The sequence below is a fragment of the Podarcis vaucheri genome (assembly GCF_965113315.1).
Source record: "Podarcis vaucheri genome assembly, chromosome: 13".
In the NCBI taxonomy this organism is placed as follows: Eukaryota; Metazoa; Chordata; class Lepidosauria; order Squamata; family Lacertidae; genus Podarcis; species Podarcis vaucheri.
In genome coordinates, this window is record NC_138751.1 from 3,203,041 (window position 1) to 3,225,168 (window position 22,128).

The 22,128-nt window shown below is 48.1% G+C and overlaps 1 protein-coding gene and 1 long non-coding RNA gene across 4 annotated transcripts in view; one reads left to right on the forward strand and one right to left on the reverse strand.

Annotated features, from left to right (window-relative positions):
• The first annotated feature begins 420 nt into the window (after positions 1–420).
• LOC309518069 (asialoglycoprotein receptor 1-like) lies at positions 421–19,099 on the forward strand. Of its 2 annotated transcripts, none has more exons than XM_082197886.1 (9): positions 421–548; positions 5,282–5,380; positions 7,577–7,699; positions 9,782–9,877; positions 10,859–10,930; positions 11,971–12,063; positions 14,463–14,611; positions 15,652–15,758; positions 18,862–19,099. In XM_082197886.1, exons 2-9 carry the CDS (start codon positions 5,344–5,346, stop codon positions 19,004–19,006), a joined length of 822 nt encoding a protein of 273 aa, XP_082054012.1. In that variant the 5' UTR covers positions 421–548; positions 5,282–5,343; the 3' UTR covers positions 19,007–19,099. The 2 variants fall into 2 exon arrangements, with proteins under 2 accessions (XP_082054012.1, XP_082054013.1); XM_082197887.1 differs by lacking the exon at positions 421–548 and adding an exon at positions 3,615–4,086.
• A 779-nt stretch (positions 19,100–19,878) lies between these two features.
• Positions 19,879–22,128, reverse strand: part of LOC309518142 — a 169,915-nt gene continuing 167,665 nt past the window's right edge. The window contains exons 2-3 of one of the 2 annotated variants that reach the window (XR_014213352.1): positions 20,910–21,970; positions 19,879–20,199 (exon numbers count right to left, since the gene is read on the reverse strand). This is a non-coding gene — a long non-coding RNA (uncharacterized lncRNA). Of the gene's footprint in view, positions 20,200–20,909; positions 22,035–22,128 lie in introns of those variants that run through there. The other variant, XR_014213353.1, reaches the window with a different exon arrangement.

The window sequence follows — 22,128 nt, forward strand, 5'->3', positions numbered from 1 at the left end:
ACGCACCAGACCATAACACACACGTAGTTTTTAGAGGAGGAAAACAAGGAAAAAATATTCTAAACGAAATAGTGGATATATGATTTTTGTGGTTCATGCTGTGGCCACAGACATGTGACCTGACAGTGAGTTTGGAGTAGCCCAATGCAAAAATCCTGAGGATCCATGTGGATCCATGCTCTGTAACCATGGAGGAGGGAAGGAAGGGGAACCACGGATCCTCTGCTCACGACTGCAGCAGATCCCACCCGCCACCCGCAGACATTCACTCCATCACATGCACAGACATGCATGTGACAACGGTACGTTGTTAGAACATTATTAGCCATGCTTAAGTTGGCCTGTGTATTGTGGCGCAGGGTCCAGGGCTCGCTGTGTTGGAGCCAGCAAAAGGATTTCTCCCTTCCCCGCAGCCGGAAAGTTCTAAATTTGGGCATGGCAGATGAGCGATGTTGACAGTTCAAAGATTGGGGGCGAGGAGTCCATAGCGAAAGTCTCCGTGGGGAAGGGTGACAGCAAACGGACCCATAGAGAGACAGAAAAAACAGGTAAAAAGAAGGTATTTTAACGTATTTCCAATCTTTGTTGGAAGCCGCCCAGAGTGGCTGGGGAAACCCAGCCAGATGGGCGGGGTACAAATAATAAATTATTATTATTATTATTATTATTATTATTATTATTATTATTATTATTATTATTATTCTAGCCCCTCTGGCCTGTAGATCCTCTACTCTTTGGAGGTCTTTAAGCATGTTTAGCCTGGAGAAGAGGAGGTTAAGGGGTGATATGATAGCCATGTTCAAATATATAGAAGGATGTCACATAGAGGAGGGAGAAAGGTTATTTTCTGCTGCTCCAGAGAAGCGGACACGGAGCAATGGATCCAAACTACAAGAAAGAAGATTCCACCTCAACATTAGGAAGAACTTCCTGACAGTAAGAGCTGTTCGACAGTGGAATTTGCTGCCAAGGAGTGTGGTGGAGTCTCCTTCTTTGGAGGTCTTTAAGCAGAAGAAGAAGAGTTTGGATTTGATAACCCGCCTTTCACTCCCCTTCAGGAGTCTCAAAGCGGCTAACAATCTCCTTTCCCTTCCTCCCCCACAACAAACACTCTGTGAGGTGAGTGGGGCTGAGAGACTTCAGAGAAGTGTGACTGGCCCAAGGTCACCCAGCAGCTGCAAGTGGAGGAACGGAGACGCGAACCCGGTTCCCCAGATTACGTGACTACCGCTCTTAACCACTACACCACATCTGGCTTGACAACCATATGTCAGGAGTGCTCTGATGGTGTTTCCTGCTTGGCAGGGGGTTGGACTCGATGGCCCTTGTGGTCTCTTCCAACTCTAGGATTCTACCCTAGGGTTACCAGGCGTCCCCGTTTCCTGGGGACAGTCCCCGGATTTGCGAAGAAGTCCTGGAAGAAATTCCATCCCGGGAATGTCCCCGGATTTCATCTAATGTCCCCGGGAAACGCAGCAGCAGCAGTCTCAGCAGCCCAGAGCAGTTGGGTCTTGCTGGCTTCAGGAGCTGCTCAGAAGTCCCCATGAGATGGTGGTACAGGGGCTCGAAGATGGAGTTTCCGGGCTGCCTCCACCTTCCCTGACCCCAGAAACTAAGCTGTGACGGGCAGCTTCATGCTGCCTATCGGAGCAGCCCCGATCCAACTCCTACTTGCGTGCAAGCAGGAGTGGGCAGGGATTGTTAGAATTCCTGCTCCGTGACTGCAGTCACGGGATTGTTGTCTTCCACATATGTTTTGATTCCACAGAGTGGGAAGTGATGGAGACAGGATGTTTGTGTTGCAGTGGTACCTCGGGTTACGGACGCTTCAGGTTACAGACTCCGCTCACCCAGAAATAGTACCTCGGGTTAAGAACTTTGCATCAGGATGAGAACAGAAATCGTGCAGCAGTGGCGCAGCAGCAGCAGGAGGCCCCGTTAGCTAAAGTGGTGCTTCAGGTTAAGAACAGTTTCAGGTTAAGAACGGACCACCAGAATGAATTAAGTACTTAACCCAAGGTAAAGGTAAAGGTACCCCTGACCATTAGGTCCAGTTGTGGCCGACTCTGGGGTTGCGGCGCTCATCTTGCTTCCGCGTCATGTGGCCAGCATGACTAAGCGGCTTCTGGAAAACCAGAGCAGCGCATGGAAATGCCATTTACCTTCCTGCCGGAGCGGTACCTCTTTATCTACTTGCACTTTGACTGCTAGGTTGGCAGGAGCAGAGACCAAGCAATGGGAGCTCACCCCGTCGTGGGGATTCGAACCACCGACCTTCTGATTGGCAAGTCCTAGGCTCTGTGGTTTAACCCGAGGTACCACTGTGTAATAAGCCAACTATGGCAAGAAGCCTGACACGCGTCTGTCAGGCAGGGTGAGCTAACTACAGTGGCACCTCGGTTTTAAGAACAGTCCGTTTTACGAACAATTCGGTTTACGAACTCCGGAAACAGTGTCCTGGTTTGCGAACTTTATCTCGGTCTAAGAACTGAATCCAAACGGTGGAAGGGCACCTCATTTGGGAAAGCGCTCCTCGGTTTAAGAACAGTTTCGGTTTAAGAATGGACATCCGTATTTTTCTTTTTTATTCCTCTATGCCACAGGAGCGGCAAGGATCCGAATTGCTAAAAACTGGGAAAAAGAAACTGTGCCAACAAAAAGGGAATGGCATGACAAATTGTTAAGAGTATATTGAACTGGCTAGATTAACAGAGACAAACCTACTTAAAAAGTAGAGACATCACCTTGCCAACAAAGGTCCGTATAGTTAAAGCTCTGGTTTTCCTAGTAGTGATGTATGGAAGTGAGAGCTGGACCATCAAGAAGGCTGATCGCCGAAGAATGGATGCTTTTGAGTTATGGTGCTGGAGGAGACTCTGGAGAGTCCCATGGACTGCAAGAAGATCCAACCTCTCCATTCTGAAGGAAATCAGCCCTGAGTGCTCACTGGAAGGACAGATCCTGAAGCTGAGGCTCCAAGACTTTGGCCACCTCATGAGAAGAGAAGACTCCCTGGAAAAGACCCTGATGTTGGGAAAGATGGAGGGCACAAGGAGACGGGGATGACGGAGGACGAGATGGTTGGACAGTGTTCTCGAAGCTACCAGCATGAGTTTGACCCAACTGTGGGAGGCAGTGGAAGACAGGAGTGCCTGGCGTGCTCTGGTCCAGGGGGTCACAAAGAGTCGGACATGACTAAACGGCTCAACAACAACAACAAATTTGTTCTATGTTATGCTAATTGTATGTTTGTTCACGTTTAATGAGGGTGGATTTCTGTATTGCTCATGTTATGTTGTAAATAACATTTCCAATAAAAATAATTATATATATAAAAAAGAAATGGACATCCGGAACGGATTAAGTTCGTAAATGGAGGTACCCCTGCAGTGTCTGTTTTTAAACTTGCACAGATCAGCAGTTTCAACGAGAAATCTTCACGTGCTCACAGTTTGGGGCACGCAGGACAGGAAGGGAAGCTAAAAAAGTTCTGTTTCTCTTGCCTGCATGAGTATAGTTCTGCTTTTTTATTTTTTTGCCTGCCTGATAGAGGTTCCTCATTTCTGAAATAATCCCGTAGGAGATTTTATAGTCTTTTACTATAAAAGCAGCCCCCAGCCGCTAATCGAAGCTTCCAGCCTTTTCAGATGTATCTCACTGGAGCCCTGTGCAGTCAATAAATCGGACCTTCCTTGTTGAACCCGTGTCTGTCTGGGAAAAATCCTGCAACAGCACGGGGTTGGGCTAGATGACCCCTGGGTCCCTTTTGGCTCGATGCTTCAACTCCCTTTGGGAGCCAATCCAAAAGGGCTGCCTGTCAGTCCTTTTGAGGAGATAATGATCCATTTGCTGGAGCCGTAGAAACATTGATTGGTTCCAAAAATCTGGACGCAGTCGGGAGAAACGGATCGTTGTGTTTCCCCCCCACGTGCGTCCGGCTCGAGAATTTTATCTCCGCTTGTGGGTTTTTTTCTGAAAGGGAAGTGTTGGGGGAGCTGAGGAGCGACCTCTGAGTAAGGAAAAGTTGCAGCGTTTGGGACTTCTGAGTTTGGAGAAAAAGGCGAGCGAAAGGGGACGTGAGAAGAGGTCTGTATAACATTTATATGCATGGGCATTCGAGGAAGCTGAATATTGCAGATTCAGTGCAGAGTTGGACTGCGGAACTCCCTGCCACTGGAGGCAGTGACGGCTTTAAAAGAGAATTAATGGAGAGGGCTATTGGTGGCTACTAGGCAGAATGCCTGTGCCCTGCCGCCAAGGCTTCTGAATCCAACCACAAGAGGGGGGAGCGGGTCTCGTGTTCGAATCCTGATCGCGGGTTTCCTACGATGGGCATCCGGTTGGCCACTGTGAGAACAGGATCCTGGACTCGATGGGCCACGGGGCTGATCCTGCAGAGTTCTTCTCGTGCTCTTACGTTCCAGACGACTCCTAGCAGGGTGAAAAATATCTGGGTCTGAAACAAATCCATTTGCTCATACTGGAAAATCAAACGGGAGCATTCAGATTGCAGTCTGTTTTGTGTGTTTTCCCCACCACCAGGAAATATTCTGTAGCTCAGTTTTGTTTTCTCTTTAGAGCAGTAATTTTGGGCGTTGAATTTTGAGGTGTCTTCTCCAACTCTAGGGCATTAAATCAGTTTTTCCCCCCATTTGGAAATTTCAGTGCGTCGATATCAAACAATTGTGGTCATCAGTAGCCAATGTTTTCACTTAAATCTTAGCTCCAGGTTAATGCAAGGAAGCCAAAATTCTTGTCAAACTGAGACCCCAGGGTTTTTCCGGCTGAAATAATGCAAAGAATTAAAATGGATTGTGGTTGCGAACTCTTTGGAATCGCAGCCTATTTGGAAACTAATTTCAGTGAAATACGTTTAATCTGATGGCTGCAGCAATTAACATCCTGCTTTTCCTTCTGGGGTGTTAAACCACCACCCAAAGCCCGGTGCCTGTTTTATTTCATTTTTAGAGAGAGCCTGTGTTAATGATTGAGGATGTGTTTATTAATCTGTGTATTTTAAATCTGTGTGTCTGATGACGAGGAATTTCCCAATTTGAAGGCGGCGTTTTGGACTTTGCCTTGCCAATATCTGGCCTAAATCAACTGGGAGGGAGCTGGACAGACGTCTGGCTTGTGGGATCTATTGACTTTGAGGTTGGTTGGTTTGTTACTATAAACTCAGAGAAATCCACTACTGTACTTTGAAAGCATGGATGTAGCCAAGATTTATGTTGCAGGGGGCAGGATTTTTGCCTTCAAAATCCCATCCTTCTGGTTCCAGGTTTCTCATGCCCTCTCTGACCCCGAGTGATCAAGCGTTGCAAAGACACTAGATCCCCAAATATGGAGGACAAGGAGGAGGAGGATCGGAACAGCGGAGGTACGTTTCTCTGTCCATCCTGCTTCTCTGTCTTTCGCAAACACCCATCTTGTGTATTTCACCATATTTCTTACCCCGTATGCGCCCAAGCGACGGTGCCACATAAAAACCCATTCCACTTCTGTAAGAAATCAATCTTTTTTTTATGTGGCGGCACCTCTGGAACTCCCTGCCAATTGATATCAGGTGGGAACTTGATCGGCGCCTGCGAAAAATATTCTTAACCAGGAAAACATACCCAGGAGTTTAGAAAGTGGATGCAACCCCAAAACAGGTCCAAAAACAGTGTGTGTGTGTGTGTGTGTGTGTGTGTGTGTGTGTGTGTATAAAACACAGGTTAATACAGTGGTACCTCAGGTTACATATGCTTCAGGTTACATATGCTTCAGGTTACAGACTCTGCTAACCCAGAAATAGTACCTCGTGTTAAGAACTTTGCTTCAGGATGAGAACAGAAATCGTGCAGCGGCAGCAGCAGGAGGCCCCATTAGCTAAAGTGGTGCTTCAGGTTAAGAACAGTTTCAGGTTAAGAACGGACCTCCGGAACGAATTAAGTTCTTAACCCGAGATAAAAGACCCCTGACCATTAGGTCCAGTTGTGGCTGACTCTGGGGTTGCGGCGCTCATCTCGCTTTATTGGCCGAGAGATCCGGCTTACAGCTTCCGGGTCATGTGGCCAGCAGGACTAAGCCACTTCTGGCGAACCAGAGTAGCACACGGAAACGGAAACACCATTTACCTTCCCACTGGAGCGGTACCTATTTATCTACTTGCACTGGTGTGCTTTCGAACTGCTAGGTTGGCAGGAGCAGGGACCGAGAAACAGGAGCTCACCCCATCGCGGGGATTCGAACCGCCGACCTTCTGATCGGCAAGTCCCATTAGCTAAAGTGGCGCATCAGGTTAAAAACAGTTTCAGGTTAAGAACAGACCTCCAGAACGAATTAAGTACTTAACCTGAGGTACCACTGTATATAAAAAAGAAAAACAGTTCCATCTATAAACCAATTCCGTATATAAAAACCACACTCACATTTAAAAACAATTCAAGATTTCGTTTCAGTACTGGGATAAAGATCTGCTCTTTAAAGCCTTGTTGGCAAAGTTGCAGGAATCTCCTTCTGCGTAGGATCTTAGACTGAGGCTGGATCTACACCGATCTGGAAAAAAACGCATTAAAAAACATTATAGTGGCTCTCAATGCAATTTCTTGTCGACATCTCTGCTCTATAGTGCCCTCTGCTGGCACTTACAATTCCAATGCCAGGCTCCTCAACACATTGGCGATTCACCCAAAGTTAACCCTTTAGGGCCAGGCGATGGCTCTTTTTGCTGCTGAGCTAAGCGCTGTCCAAAAGCGAAAGCGTTGCCTATAACACATTTTAAATGTTTTAATTGACCGGTGTAGATGAGCCCAGAGGTCGGATGGCCACCTGTAAGGGATTCTTCCGCTGTAATTTCTGCATGGCCTGGGGTTCGGTTAGATGACCTTTGGGGGTCCCATCCAACTCTGAAATACTTGGACAGGGGTCAGCAAACTTTTTCAGCAGGGGTCCGGTCCACCGTCCCTCAGACCTTGTGGGGGGCTGGACTATATTTTTTTGCGGGGGAAATTAACAAATTCCTATGCTCCACACATAACCCAGAGATGCATTTTAAATAAAAGGACACATTCGACTCATGTAAAAACACGCTGATTCCTGGTCCGTCCGCAGGCTGGACTGAGAAGGCGATTGGGCAAGATCTGGCCCCCGGCGAATTAGTTTGCCAACCTATGTTCTTTGTTGTTGTTTAGTCATTTAGTCGTGTCTGCCTCTTCGTGACCCCCTGGACCAGAGCACGCCAGGCCCTCCTGTCTTCCACTGCCTCCCACAGTTTGGTCAAACTCATGCTGGTAGCTTCGAGAACACTGTCCCACCATCTCGTCCTCTGTCGTCCCCTTCTCCTTGCGCCCTCCATCCTTCCCAACATCAGGGTCTTTTCCAGGGCGTCTTCTCTTCTCATGAGGTGGCCAAAGTCTTGGAGCCTCAGCTTCAGGATCTGTCCTTCCAGTGAGCACTCAGGGCTGATTTCCTTCAGAATGGAGAGGTTGGATCTTCTTGCAGTCCATGGGACTCTCAAGAGTCTCCTCCAGCACCGCATGCGGTCAAGGTGGTAAGGCAGGAAAAGGCTGAAAAAGCTTCTTTATCCCTGCAGAATTCGGCCTGCGCCCCTCGGACTCCTGGGGACGGCGCGTCTGCCCTGGCCACCGCCTGGTGTTCATCCTGCTGGGACTCGTCTGCGTCTTCACCATTGCCGTCGCCGTGTTCGGCTTAACAGGTGAGTAGTGGCTCAGCGGGTGAGATATCCGGCTCCTCGGGTGCGGGTGTGGCAATGAGGGGTAAAGATAAAGGTCAAGGGATCCCTGACCATTAGGTCCAGTCGTGACTGACTCTGGGGTTGCGGTGCTCATTTCGCTTTACTGGCCGAGGGAGCCGGCATACAGCTTCTGGGTCATGTGGCCAGCAGGACTAAGCCGCTTCTGGAGAACCAGAGCAGCGCACAGAAATGCCGTTTACCTTTGTTACCGGAAAAATCCGAGGGCTCTCTTGGACAAAAAGTAAAGACACCAACCAGAGTAAATTGGAGCAAATCAGCAGCCTGTAGGCTTGGCCTTTATTGAACTGTTGCAACAGGGTGCTCCCCTCACTTGCAGGCGAGATGAAAGACCCAGAAAGATGGTGTGCAAGACCTTATAAAGACTTTTGAAATTCCCATCCTCTAGCTCAAGCCCACCCCCAGAAACATCATGCATACATTACAGAAAGGAGGGGTTGAGGGAGGAGTTGTGGTGGTAACCTGAGTGTCCTGTCACCTGGCTGGTTCCCCCTTTCCCCCTCGCCATGAGTACTTTCCAGGTGACAATGGGGAGTTTGCAGTTTCCTGCCCCCAGAGGGAAGATCTGATCATTGTCCTTTGTTCCAGTCCATGCAGAATCCACTCCCATATGCAAGTTCTTTGTGACCTTGATGGTCTTCTGTCTAGGACCATCAGGGTTGGCATAGCAACTGGGCAGGGCTCCTGTGGATGTGCTGGGATGGTGAAAGGATTATGGCTGGCCTGTATTCCCCATTTTGTAGTCCTTCCTTCATGGAGTAAAATAAAAGTGGAACAGTGCAAATCCGATGTATGGTTGATTTTCTATGAATTTATAACAGAAGCGTAGCGTATGTAGTGTGTGAGTGTGAGTGTGCGTGAAGTTTGTACAAACTGAATGATTGGGGGGGGGGTTTCCTGCTACACCTTCCCGCCAGAGCGGTAGCTATTTATCTACTTGCACTTTGACGTGCTTTCAAACTGCCAAGTGGGCAGGAGCTGGGAGAAAGCAATGAGAGCTCACCCCGTCGCGGGGACTCGAACCGCCGACCTTCTGATCGGCAAGTCCTAGGCTCTGTGCCACCAGCGCCACCCATTACCCTGGCAAAAGGGTACCCCCTGGTGTGGAGTCCACGATTGTGGGGTGGCGAACTCAGAAGAACGCAACAATTTAGGTGTCAGGTAAATTATGTTGGAAATGTTAGGTGAAGGAAGGGAACTTCCTACATATGTGGTGGTCCTGTGCTAAGGTTAAGGCCTTTCTGGGATATTATCTACAATGAATTAAAAAAGATACTAAAATATAATTTCTGCAAAAAACCAGAGGCATTCTTATTAGGGCTAATTGATGGAGAAATTTATAAAAAAGATGTAAATCTATTTATGTATGCCACAACGGCAGCGAGAATCCTCCTGGCTCGAAGGTGGAAGCAGCGAAAACTCCCTACATTGGAAGACTGGAGAATAAAAATGGTAGAATTTGTGGAGTTGACGAAGCCGACGGGGAGAATTAGGAAGAAAAATATCAAAAGGACTGGAGTAAATTTAATCATTATCTGAAAGAAAATTGAACTCATTTAAAAACGTTTGTAGCCTTAACGTGAAATGTTTTGTAAAGTGAATTTAAGATGCTGATTTATAAATAAGAATGTGATTTCTTAAGGTGATTATAGATAAAGAAGTGATTATGGGAATGCGAAAGATATGTTATAGGTTATAGGGATGTCAGAAAGAGAGATAGAAGTCAAAACTCACTTTGAGCAAATAATATAAGTTGTGAATTAAATGAAATATGGAAAAATTTAATAAAAAATATGTTAAAAAAAGAACACAACCATTTAGGACCAGTCCTCCTTTCAGATCGACTGTCACCCCCCCCACCGGCGCCCCCTCAGCCGCTTTGATTGGTGGGCTTATTAAATTCATCTACCACCCTTTCTCAGAACATATTGGATTCTTATTAATGAAAAATTAATTAAAAATATTTTTAAAAAGCAAAAAGCGCCTAGAAGAATGGGAGTTTTGAACTTTGCTCCCTCTCCCCAGGTCGGAAATCTGTCGGTGAATTGAAAGGAATGGAGGAGACTTTGAAAAGCGTCAACCGCACGGTCTCGGCGGAGATCACCTCTCTGAAAAAGAAGGGTGAGTCCAGGAAGCAGATCTTCTTTCCAGGTGTAAGGTAAAGGTAAAGGGACCCCTGACCATTAGGTCCAGTCATGGCTGACTCTGGGGTTGCAGCGCTCATCTCGCTTTATAGACCGAGGGAGCCGGTGTACAGCTTCCGGGTTATGTGGCCAGCAGAACTAAGCCGCTTCTGGCGAACCAGAGCAGCACACGGAAACGCCGTTTACCTTCCCGCCGGAGCGGTACCTATTTATCTACTTGCACTTTGACGTGCTTTCGAACTGCTAGGTTGGCAGGAGCAGGGACAGAGCAACGGGAGCTCACCCCGTCATTGCAGGGATTCGAACCGCCGACCTTCTGATTGGCAAGACCTAATGGTCAGGAGTCCCTTTACCTTTACCTAATCCCCATGTTACACCCCCCCAAACTACATCATGGTTACATCATGAAAGGGGAGGTCTGGTGGCAGGAATCTGAGCATCCTGGACCCTGCCCCATGGTTCCCCTTGCCCTGCGCCAAACACCCATCAAGTGTAAGAAAAGAGATATTTACATTTCCCTGTTTCCCAGCCAAGTGAATCCCACCCTTTTCTCTTCACCTGGGTTTGTTCTTTCTGGAATGGCCACCTGTCTGGCACTCAGGTATCAGGATGCCAGGGATTATCACTCAGGCAGAGGGGCTGCTGAGGAGCTGAGCTCACAGGTCTAGATGAATTTCTGAAGTTTTCCCAGTGAGCCAGTACAGAGATCCATTGATCAGTGAATTCTTACATTTGGTATCGTGCAGCAAAAGCCCTTTGAATAGACAGGAAGAAACTGTGGTGAAGTGTTTTGCGGGGGAAATCACAAAAGCCAAAAAAGCGATTGTGCTGGTTTTGGTAGTGGGCTGCACGTGCATGATATCTGCTGGAGGGGCAAACACCCCCCCAACCTGTACATAAATTCCTGCAACATCCCCAAACCATTTCCCCCAACCTCACCTCTTTCTGCTGGTTCCAGAGGCAGAGGATTTGAAGCAACTGGTGAAGATTGAACATATGGTGCAAAACCTGACCGAAGAGGCGAAGGAAGGTACGTCCGCGCAGAAGCAGCTGTGAGACAGATGTGGGTCGTCCCCCCCGTGTGAGGGGAGGTGGTGATTGTACCTGGATTCAGGGCAGGCTGTACTTTTTAGTTATTAATTTAGGTTAGTAACTATTTTCTTGCTGCTATTATTATTTCTAATAATGATAAGGTAAAGGGACCCCTGACCATTAGGTCCAGTCGTGGCCGACTCTGGGGTTGCGGCGCTCATCTCGCTTTACTGGCCGAGGGAGCTCGCGTACAGCTTCCGGGTCATGTGGCCAGCAGGACTGAGCCGCTTCTGGCGAACCAGAGCAGCGCACGGAAACGCCGTTGACCTTCCTGCCAGAGCGGTACCTATTTATCTACTTGTACTTGAAGTGCTTTCGAACTGCTAGGTTGGCAGGAGCAGGGGCCGAGTAACGGGAGCTCACCCTGTCGCGGGGATTCGAACCACCGACCTTGTGATCGGCAAGTCCTAGGCTCTGTGGTTTAACCCACAGCGCCACTTGCGTCCACATGACCCGGCCACATGACCCGGAAGCTGTACGCCGGCTCCCTCAGCCAATAAAGTGAGATGAGCGCCGCAACCCCAGAGTCGGCCACGACTGGACCTACTGGTCAGAAGTCCCTTTACCTTTACCTTACTACTACTACTAATTTTATATCCCACATTTTCCGGTGCCCGAGGTAGTTATTGTCTACAAAAAGTATATGGAATACAAAAATAAAAAAAAACACATAAGAGATAATGATTAAAAAGCATAGCTGCCAACGTTTTCCTTTTTTTAAGGGAAATTCCCTTATTCTGAATAGGATTCCTCGCAAGAAAAGGGGAAAGATGACAGCTATGTTAAAAAGCAATTAAGCCATAACAAAATTAAAACCATGTGAGAAAACAAATCTTTAAAATGCAGGTAACGAAAACAGCATAGCCCATTTAAAAGCCCTGTGCTTAGAAAACGGTCAGTCCTTGAAGATTTTTGTTGGGGGGGGGTTTCAAGAAGAATCATACTGAATCACCCTCATTTGCCTTTGGCCTGATCCAGTGAAGACCCGGTTCCAGGAGCAGATCTCTAAACTGCGGACCAGCGTGCGGACCCAGAATTGCGAAGTGGAGAGCATTAAAAGCAACAAGACAGGTCAGGAATTAATCGGGGAGCAGTGCTCAAGCGTCTGTCTGGAAAAGGGGGGTGCATAACTGTGGAAAGGGGGATCATGCAATAATTCCCTGGTCCTGAATGGGGCAACTGTGCCCCTGAAGGATCAGGTGCGCAGCCTGGGAGTCATTTTGGACTCACCGCTGTCCATGGAGGTGCAGGTCAGTTTTGTGTCCAGGGTGGCTGTCTACCAGCTCCATCTGGTGCGCAGGATGAGACCCTCCCTGCCCGCAGACTGTCTGGCCAGAGTGGCGCATGCTCTGGTTATCTCCCGCTTGGACTACTTCAATGTGCTCTATGTGGGGCTACCTTTGAAGGTGACCCGGAAACTGCAACTAATCCAGAATGCGGCAGCCAGACTGGGGACTGGGAGACCACATAACACCGGTCTTGAAAGACCTTCATTGGCTCCCAGGATGTTTCCGAGCACAATTCAAAGTGTTGGTCCTGACCTTGAAAGCCCTAAACGGCCTCAAAGGCCCAGTAGACCTGAAGGAGCGTCTCCACCCCCATCGTTCTGCCCAGACGCTGAGGTCCAGCTCCGAGGGCCTTCTGGCGGTTCCCTCATTGCGAGAAGCAAAGCTACAGGGAACCAGACAGAGGACCTTCTTGGTGGTGGCGCCCGCCCTGTGGAACACCCTCCCTCCAGATGTGAAGGAAATAAGTAGCTATCCTATCTTTAAAAGACATCGGAAGGCAGCCCTGTTCAGGGAAGTTTTTAATATTTAACGCTGTATTGTTTTTAATACTTGATTGGGAACTGCCCAGAGTGGCTGGGGAAACTCAGCCAGATGGGCGGGGTATAAATAATAAATTATTATTATTATTATTATTATTATTATTATTATTATTATTATTATTATCAGTGTCTCCAAGTCATCAAGTGTGCATTTCGGTGTTTTTATCTTGCAAATTGCCCTGTGATCCTTGGATGAAGGGCGGTACGAAATAATAATAATAATAATAATAATAATAATAATAATAATAATAATAATGGGAAGTGGCTTCTTCAGCGGATTAGAGTACATATTGGGGAACCTGTCTTTCAAATACTCCAAATGACCTCGTTCTCCGTTTGGGTTCTGGGCACCCCATTTTAAAGAGGAGATGGACAAGCTGGAAGGTGTGCAGAGCAGGGCAACCAAGGTGGCCACGGGTTTGGAAAACAAGCCGTATGAGGAACGGTTGAGGGAGCTGGGTGTGTTTAGCCTGGAAAAGAGGAGACTGAGAGGAGATACGGGAGCCATCTTCAAATATCTCAAGGTCTGCCCCATGGAGCGAGCTTGTTTTCTCCTGCTCTGGAGGGCAGGACTCGAACCCGTGGCTTCAAGTGACAAGACTAAACATCAGGAAGGATTTCCTTGCATTAAGAGCTGTTTGAAAGTGGAACGGTCTCCCTCTCTTTCCTTGATGGTCATTTTAAGCAGGGACTGGATGGCCATCTGTCAGGAAAGCTTCCGCTGAGATTCTTACATTCCAGGGGGGTTGGACTAGATGAGCTTTGGTGTCCCTTCCAACTACAGCAGTACCTTGGTTCCCAAACACAGAAAACCCAGAAGTACATGTTCCGGTTTTCAAACGTTTCTCAGAAGCCGAACGTCCGACGCGGCTGTCAGCTATTGATTCCAGGGCGCCTGCACCAATCAGAAGCTGCGCCTTGGTTTTTGAACATTTCGGAAGTCAAACAGACTTTGAGAACCAAGGTGCCGCTATATTTGGCGCTTTTGTTTTTGCTATTTATTTGGCGTTTTCGTTTTTGAGGCTTTTTCGGTTCATTTGTTTTTGTGACTGTGTGGAACCCAGTTCGGCTACTGATTGATCGATTGTGTGACTGCGGAAACGGATAAAAGCCCCAAATCCAAACAAGGACTCTGATTAGTGCAGCTAAGAATTATTATTTTTTAATTTTTTATCATCTACAATACTGTCTTATTTATTTTATAGTACAGTACATTGATTACTGCTTTCATTTTATGGTTTCGTTAGATAGTAAAATTCATGTTCAGTTACTGCTTTCATTTTATGGTTTCGTTAGATAGTAAAATTCATGTTCAGTTGCTGTTTTTTAAGGGGTTGCTTTTAAAAGTCTGGAACGGATTAATCCGTTTTGCGTTACTTTCTATGGGAAAGGGTGCCTTGGTTTTGGAACGCTTTGGTTTTGGAACGGGATTCCGGAGCGGATTAAGTTCGAAAACCAAGGTACCACTGTATACGATTCTATGGTTCTGTGAAGTTTTTACCAGCTATCCCATAGGGGGAAACGACCGAAGGAATGCCTTGCAAATCCTCAAAGCGATCTTCACCTGCCAACTCTTTTTCGTAAGGCAGTGTGGATCAGAGTTTGACCTCTCTGTCATTCTTTACTCCCCCCCCCCCCAAAGTGGGAAGCCACTGCTGCCTAAAAGGGTGGCTCCCGTTTAGTCACAGCTGCTACTGGCTCTCCAAAACGGACAAGTCTTGGGACGAAGCCAAGCTGGACTGCGAAGATAAAGATGCTCACCTGGTCATCATCACCAGCTACCTGGAGCAGGTAAGTTGGCCCGAACTCTAGGCGGGAGAAACACCTTTGAAGGTGACCCGGAAACTGCAACTAATCCCGAATGCGGCAGCCGGACTGGGGACTGGGAGACCACAGAACACCAGTCCTGAGAGATCTGCATCGGTTCCAGTACGTTTCCGAACACAATTCAAAGTGTTGGCGCTGACCTTGAAAGCCCTAAATGGCCTCAAAGGCCCAGTAAACCTGAAGGAGCGTCTCCACCCCGGACACCTGGGTCTAGCGCCGAGGGCCTTCTGGCTGCGAGAAGTGAGGTGACAGGGAACCAGGCTGAGGGCCTTCTCGGTGGTGGCGCCCGCCCTGTGGAACGCCCTCCCGTCATATGTCAAGGAAATAAACAACTACAGTCATACCTCAGGTTGAATGTGCTTCGAGATGGGCGCGTTCGAGTTGCGCTTCGCGGCAACCCGGAAGTAACGGAGCACGTTACTTCCGGGTTTCGCCACATGTGCAGACGCTCAAAATGATGTCACGCATATGCGCAGAAGCGCTGAAACATGACACGCACAGACACGGGTTACATTTGCTTCTAGATGCGAACGGGGCTCCAGAACGGATCCTGTTCGCATCTAGAGGTACCACTGTATCTGACTTTCAGAAGACATCTGAAGGCAGCCCTGTTCAGGGATGTTTTTAATGTTGGAAATTTTATCGTGTTTTCTGTTGGGGGCTGCCTAGAGTGGCTGGGGAAACTCAGCCAGATGGGCGGGGTATAAATAAGAAATCATGTCTGAATTGTGCATTGCTTTGTAACGATTTGTTGGGTCTCTGGACCGTAATGAAGATTGATTGATTGATTGATTATTATTACTGCTGAATTGGGACAAACAGCAAACCGTGGAAAATGCAACGGATGTTTGTTCCGATCCAACGCTAAATCACATGGATTTTTCCTAGGAAGTGCGAAAGGAACTATGGACGAGCCCCAAGAAATGCAATTAATAGCGCCAACTAAAACCGCAATCTGCCCCCGGTGACTCCACTTTTTTCTTCTTTCCTCTCTCTCTCGCCAGCAATTTGTGGCCCAACTCACAAAGCCCCGGAACACCTGGATCGGCTTGACCATGGCTAGCGGCGTCTGGAAGTGGGTGGATGGGACGGGCTACACCATCCGCAGAATGTGAGTTTGACCCTAGAATCATAGAATCCTAGAGTTGGAAGAGACCACAAGGGCCATCGAGTCCAACCCCCTGCCAAGCAGGAAACACCACCAGAGCACTCCTGACATATGGTTGTCAAGCCTCTGCTTAAAGACCTCCAAAGTAGGAGACTCCACCACACTCCTTGGCAGCAAATTCCACTGTCGAACACCTCTTACTGTCAGGAAGTTCTTCCTAATGTTTAGGGGGAATCTTCTTTCTTGTAGTTTGGATCCATTGCTCCGTGTCCGCTTCTCTGGAGCAGCAGAAAACAACCTTTGTCCCTCCTCTATGTGACATCCTTTTATATATTTGAACATGGCTATCATATCACCCCTTAACCTCCTCTTCTCCAGGCTAAACATGCCCAGCTCCCTTAGCCGTTCCTCATAAGGCATCGTTTCCAGGCCTTTGACCATTTTGGTTGCCCTCCTCTGGACACGTTCCAGTTTGTCAGTGTCCTTCTTGAACTGTGGCGCCCAGAACTGGACACAGTACTCCAGGTGAGCACTGCCCCTCCGAGCCCCAAACCCACAAGACGCTCCGGCGAAACCATAGAGCAGCAGCCTCGTGACACCCTAGACTGCCATTTTTCTCAGTTGCCCAAAGTGGGTGGTGGCGGCTCCCCCTTGTGTGGGGAGGGCGGTTGATGGGGTAAGGATGTTACTCTAGGAGGCTTAGTCGGGTCAGAACTAAGTGCAGACTTCCAGAGTTATCACTAAATACAAAACTTCTGGTCCATGGGCCACCCTAGCCTAGGCTTTTTAGATTCTTCTACCCATGCACGTGGGACGCAGGTGGCGCTGTGGGTTAAACCACAGAGCCTAGGACTTGCCGATCAGAAGGTCGGCGGTTCGAATCCCCGCAATGACGGGGTGAGCTCCCGTTGCTCAGTCCCTGCTCCTGCCAACCTAGCAGTTCAAAAGCACGTCAAAGTGCAAGTAGATAAATAGGTACCTCTCCGGCGGGAAGGTAAACGGTGTTTCCGTGCGCTGCTCTGGTTCGCCAGAAGCGCCTTAGTCCTGCTGGCCACATGACCCGGAAGCTGTACGCCGGCTCCCTTGGTCAGTAAAGCGAGATGAGCGCCACAACCCCAGAGTCGGCCACGACTGGACCTAACGGTCAGGGGTCCTTTTATCTTTACCTTTAATGGGGTCCAGTATATTCCAAATATTATTTTTTGTTGTATGTGGCTCTCTGATCTGATCTGAACCTTCGCAGGAGCATTCAAGGTGCGTGACAGTTTTGCTCGGGCTGCCATTTTCCCTTCCTTCCTCTTGTTGTAAACAAAAATTGCCCTTTTCCCTTATGGGGTATCCAAGAGCCCATATAGAGTCCTTACACTGGTTCCCTATTGGTAGGAGAAGATAACAGAGGCACAACCAGAGAATATTGAGAAGCAAAGCAGCTAGTAAGCCTGATCTTTATTGATCTGTTGCAACAGGGTCCTCGCTCACCACACGCAGGAGGGAGGAGAAACCTAGAATAATGGCACGCAAGGCCTTATAAAGACTTTTGAAATTGCCACCCTGTAGATCAAGACCACCCACAGAAACATCGTACATACATCACAGAAGGGGTGTAACCTAAGACCACCCCTCAGATGTTGTTGTTTAGTCGTTTAGTCGTGCCCGACTCTTCGTGACCCCCTGGACCAGAGCACGCCAGGCCCTCCTGTCTTCCACTGCCTCCCGCAGTTTGGTCAAACTGATGTTCGTAGCCTCGAGAACACTGTCCCACCATCTCGTCCTCTGTCGTCCCCTTCTCCTTGTGCCCTCCATCTTTCCCAACATCAGGGTCTTTTCCAGGGAGTCTTCTCTTCTCATGAGGTGGCCAAAGTCTTGGAGCCTCAGCTTCAGGATCTGTCCTTCCAGTGAGCACTCAGGGCTGATTTCCTTCAGAATGGAGAGGTTGGATCTTCTCGCAGTCCATGGGACTTTCAAGAGTCTCCTCCAGCACCAGAATCCAAAAGCATCAGTTCTTCGGCGATCAGCCTTCTTTATGGTCTAGCTCTCACTTCCGTACATCACTACTGGGAAAACCAGAGCTTTAACTATATGGACCTTTGTCGGCAAGGTGATGTCTCTGCTTTTTAAGATGCTGCATAGGTTTGTCATTGCTTTTCTCCCAAGGAGCAGGCGTCTTTTAATTTCGTGACTGCTGTCACCATCTGCAGTGATTATGGAGCCCAAGAAAGTAAAATCTCTCACTGCCTCCATTTCTTCCCCTTCTATTTGCCAGGAGGTGATGGGCCCAGTGGCCATGATCTTTGGTTTTTTTGATGTTGAGCTTCAGACCATATTTTGCGCTCTCCTCTTTCACCCTCATTCAAAGGTTCTTTAATTCCTCCTCACTTTCTGCCATCAAGGTTGTGTCTGTTGCATATCTGAGGTTGTTGAAATTCATATCTTAAAGGTGCCCTTAAGACAGGATTTGTGAGGAAAGAGACAATGGGGAGGTTTCCCACTTTGACCTTGCAGAGAAAACATTTGCTCAGTTTGGGAATCAAAATGGTTCCAGGCGGAAGGGCTCCGCCGGCGGCAGCCAGGATGGCGGGGTCTCTGTGGCGGATGGGCGGCGGGTTGCGCTTGGCCGCCCGGGTCCTACGTGCCCAAAGCGGTTCTGGCGCGACTACGGGAGTCCGGCGCGCAAGTGGAGAGGCGCACGTCTTCAAGTACCGCCACTATGTAGAGCCTCCGCCGGCCCATCAGATAAAGGGGGAAGTGCTCAGTGCGCTCATGTGGTTCTGGATCCTGTGGAACTTCTGGCATGATCCTGATATTGTGCTGGGTCACTTTCCTTATCCAGATGCTTCTCAGTGGACAGATGAAGAGCTGGGAATCCCTCCTGATGATGAAGAATAACTTGAATAGTTTGTTCTAAGCTCCTGGGAGATCTACAAATGGCTTCATTTTACAGAGACTTTAATTCAGGTTGTAAATAAAATTAGCTAACCAGAAAAAAAAAAGGTTCCAGGCCGGTCTTCCTCTGCTGATCTATGTACGTGCTTGGTTGGTACGCTTATGAACGTTACCATATATCTAAGACCTCAAAATTCCTATCACGCTCTCGCTCTCGTTGCAGAGACTGGCGGCTGGGGGAACCGGATAGCTTTTCCGTCGAAATGCCCTACCACCCGGCCCACTGTGCCCATCTGTACCGCGACGGGCTATGGAGCAACGAGAACTGTAACCGCCGCTACAACTGGGTGTGCGAGATGAACGGCTGAGTCGCCAGAGAGCAGCCAGCATGGAGACCACGGGGTTTGCCAGGCCGCTCAGCCTCTTCCACAGCAAATAAACAGAACCATTTCGCAAAGAAAGGGGGCACCTTGTCATCATTGTCTATTTCCGGAACGTTTCCGTTTCTCACGGTTTTTACCGGTAATTTTACCGCTTTGTCCTTTTGGCAAACCGCGTCGACTTTTATAAATGATAATAATAATAGATTTTTATTTATATCCTGCCCTTCCCAGTTCAAAAAATGGGCTCCGGGCGGCTAACGACAAATTCAAAACACTTAAGTGTAAAAGCAGCGTAAAATATAGTATAAAAACATGACTTTGAAGTAGAGTGGTACCTCGGTTCTCAAACAACTTGGAACCCAAACACTGCAGACCTCGAAGTATGTGTTCCAGTTTGCGAACCTTTTTCGGAAGCCGAACATACTCCGTTTTGAGTGTTATGCTTGTTTTGAGTGTTATGCTGAGGTCTGTCCGTTTTTGCTATTTATTTTGCGTTTGTGTTTTTGCAGCTCTTTTTTCTTTTGTGACTGTGTGGAACCCAGTTCAGCTACTAATTGATTGATTGATTGTGTGAGTGCAGTACATTGTTTATTGCTTTCATTTTATGGATCAACCGTCTCGTTAGATAGTAAAATCCATGTGAAACTGCTGTTTTAGGGGTTGTTTTTTGAAGTCTGGAACGGATTAATCCGTTTTGCATAGCTTTCTATGGGAAAGCGCGCCTCGGTTTTGGAACGCTTTGGTTTTGGAACGGACTTCCGGAACGGATTAAGTTTGAGAACCACGCTACCACCATAGTTGTTTTGCTGCTAAGAGTTATATTCTTATTCTTAATTATTTTGGGAATGTTTAAAACGTTTTTCTTTCATGATAATTTTATTGATTTGGTAACGAGCTTTGAATTTGTTTGTTTTTATAATCAGGCAGTGCAGTCACAGCATAGATTAGACCAACCTTTTTCGGGACCGTGCCCCACCAAAGCAACTCAAAAATCCTGATACTCCCAGAATTCCTTGGGGGGAAGCCATGCCAGTTCAACGCCGCTTCCCGGGGGACTCTGGGAATTGTAGTTCAATGGGGGGAAATACGACTCTCCTCACCACACTCAGCCCCAGTGACCAAACTACGTTTCCCAGGACTCTTTGCGGGTGAAAACTGTTTAAAGGCACAGGTCAAATCTGTGTCCAGGGCAGCTGTCTACCAACTCCACCTGGTACGCAGGATGAGACCCTACCTGCCCGCGGACTGTCTCGCCAGAGTGGTGCATGCTCTGGTTATCTCCCGCTTGGACTACTGCAATGTGCTCTACATGGGGCTACCTTTGAAGGTGACTCGGAAACTACAACTAATCCAGAATGCGGCAGCTAGGCTGGGCACTGGGAGCGGCCGCCGAGACCATATAACACCGGTCTTGAAAGACCTACATTGGCTCCCAGGACGTTTCCGAGCACAATTCAAAGTGCTGGTGTTGACATTCAAAGCCCTAAACGGCCTCAGTCCAGTATACCTGAAGGAGCGTCTCCACCCCCATCATTCTGCCCGGACGCTGAGGTCCAGCTCTGAGGGCCTTCTGGCGGTTCCCTCATTGCGAGAAGCAAAGCTACAGGGAACCAGGCAGAGGGCCTTCTCGGTGGTGGCGCCCGCCCTGTGGAACGCCCTTCCAGCAGATGTCAAAGCGATAAACAACTACCTGACATTCAGAAGACATCTTAAGGCAGCCCTGTTCAGGGAAGTTTTTAACGTGTGATATTTTATTGTATTTTTGGTTTCTATGGAAGCCGCCCAGAGTGGCTGGGGAGGCCCAGCCAGATGGGCAGGGTATAAATAATAAATTATTATTATTATTATTATTATTATTATTATTAAAATGGTATGATCCTGCGTGAACAGGATTGGGGTCTGGGGTTTGGCCCAATCTTACCACGATGACCGGTATTATTACTGTGAAGACAACGGCATCCTAAAAACCTTTGGCGTACTGCAAGAAGGGGAAAGGCGAAATGTTGCAAACCTATACGTATATTTATTTATTTGAAGGCTGGGGCCGGTGGGGAGGAAAGCAGGGAGTTTAAAAGGAGGCAAACCCAAAGGCAAGGACATTTATTGTGTTTCGGTCAGGACAAATGCAAGATTCTGCACTTAGGCAGGAAGAACCAGAGGCACAAATATAAAATGGGGGACAGCTGGCTCGCTAGCAGTACATGTGAAAAGGATCTAGGGGTCTGAACGTGAGCCCAGAGTGTGATGGAGCAGCAAAAAAAGGCCAACGCTATTCTAGGCTGCATCAACAAGAAGTCTCATGTCCAGGTCAAGGGAAGGAATAATCCTGCTCTATTCTGCCTTGGACAGACCACACCTGGAGTCCTGTGTCCGGTTCTGGGCACCCCAGTTTAAAGCGGAGATTGACAAGTTGGGAGGTGTGCAGAGGAGGGCAACCAAGAGTCTGGAAACCAAGCCTTAATGAAGGAATGGGTTTCCCAAATCTAAAAACCTGACTGTACAGTCAGTCTGAAATGGGACCCAAAATCCACATCCCCCCCCCCCGCAAACGAGCATTTCTAAAATGCATTAACTTGAGCTCGTGAGTCAATGTATAAACAGAAAGCCAGCTGTATAAACAAGTGCTCAAAGCCCTCTCCTTCATCAGTCCGTGACGGCAATGGATGGCCTTGGCTGTTCCAGTGGAGCAGGGATGGCACACTATCTTATCTTACATTAAGACCACATGCTGACGCACAGACTTAGTCCGGGAACGGCGCCAGGAGTTGGTGACCTCTTGCTCCAAGATAAGAGTATAGGAATAGGAATAGGAACACCCTTTTATGGTCAAAAGTACAGGAAGAGGAAAACCCTTTTATGGTTAAGAGTAAGGAGCAGGAACATATGTGATGTCAACCTGCGTGTATAAGCTGATGTGGCTGGATTCCTGGCGAAGGGGGGAGAGGGTGCCTGGAGGATATACTGTATTTTTCGTCCCATAGGACACTCCGTCCCATAGGATGCACCTAGTTTTTTTGGGGGGGAAATAAAGGAATTCCTCCCCTTTATTTCCCCCCCCAAAACCAGGTCGGGGAAACCGAAACAGGTTGAGGAACAGCAGGATGGCG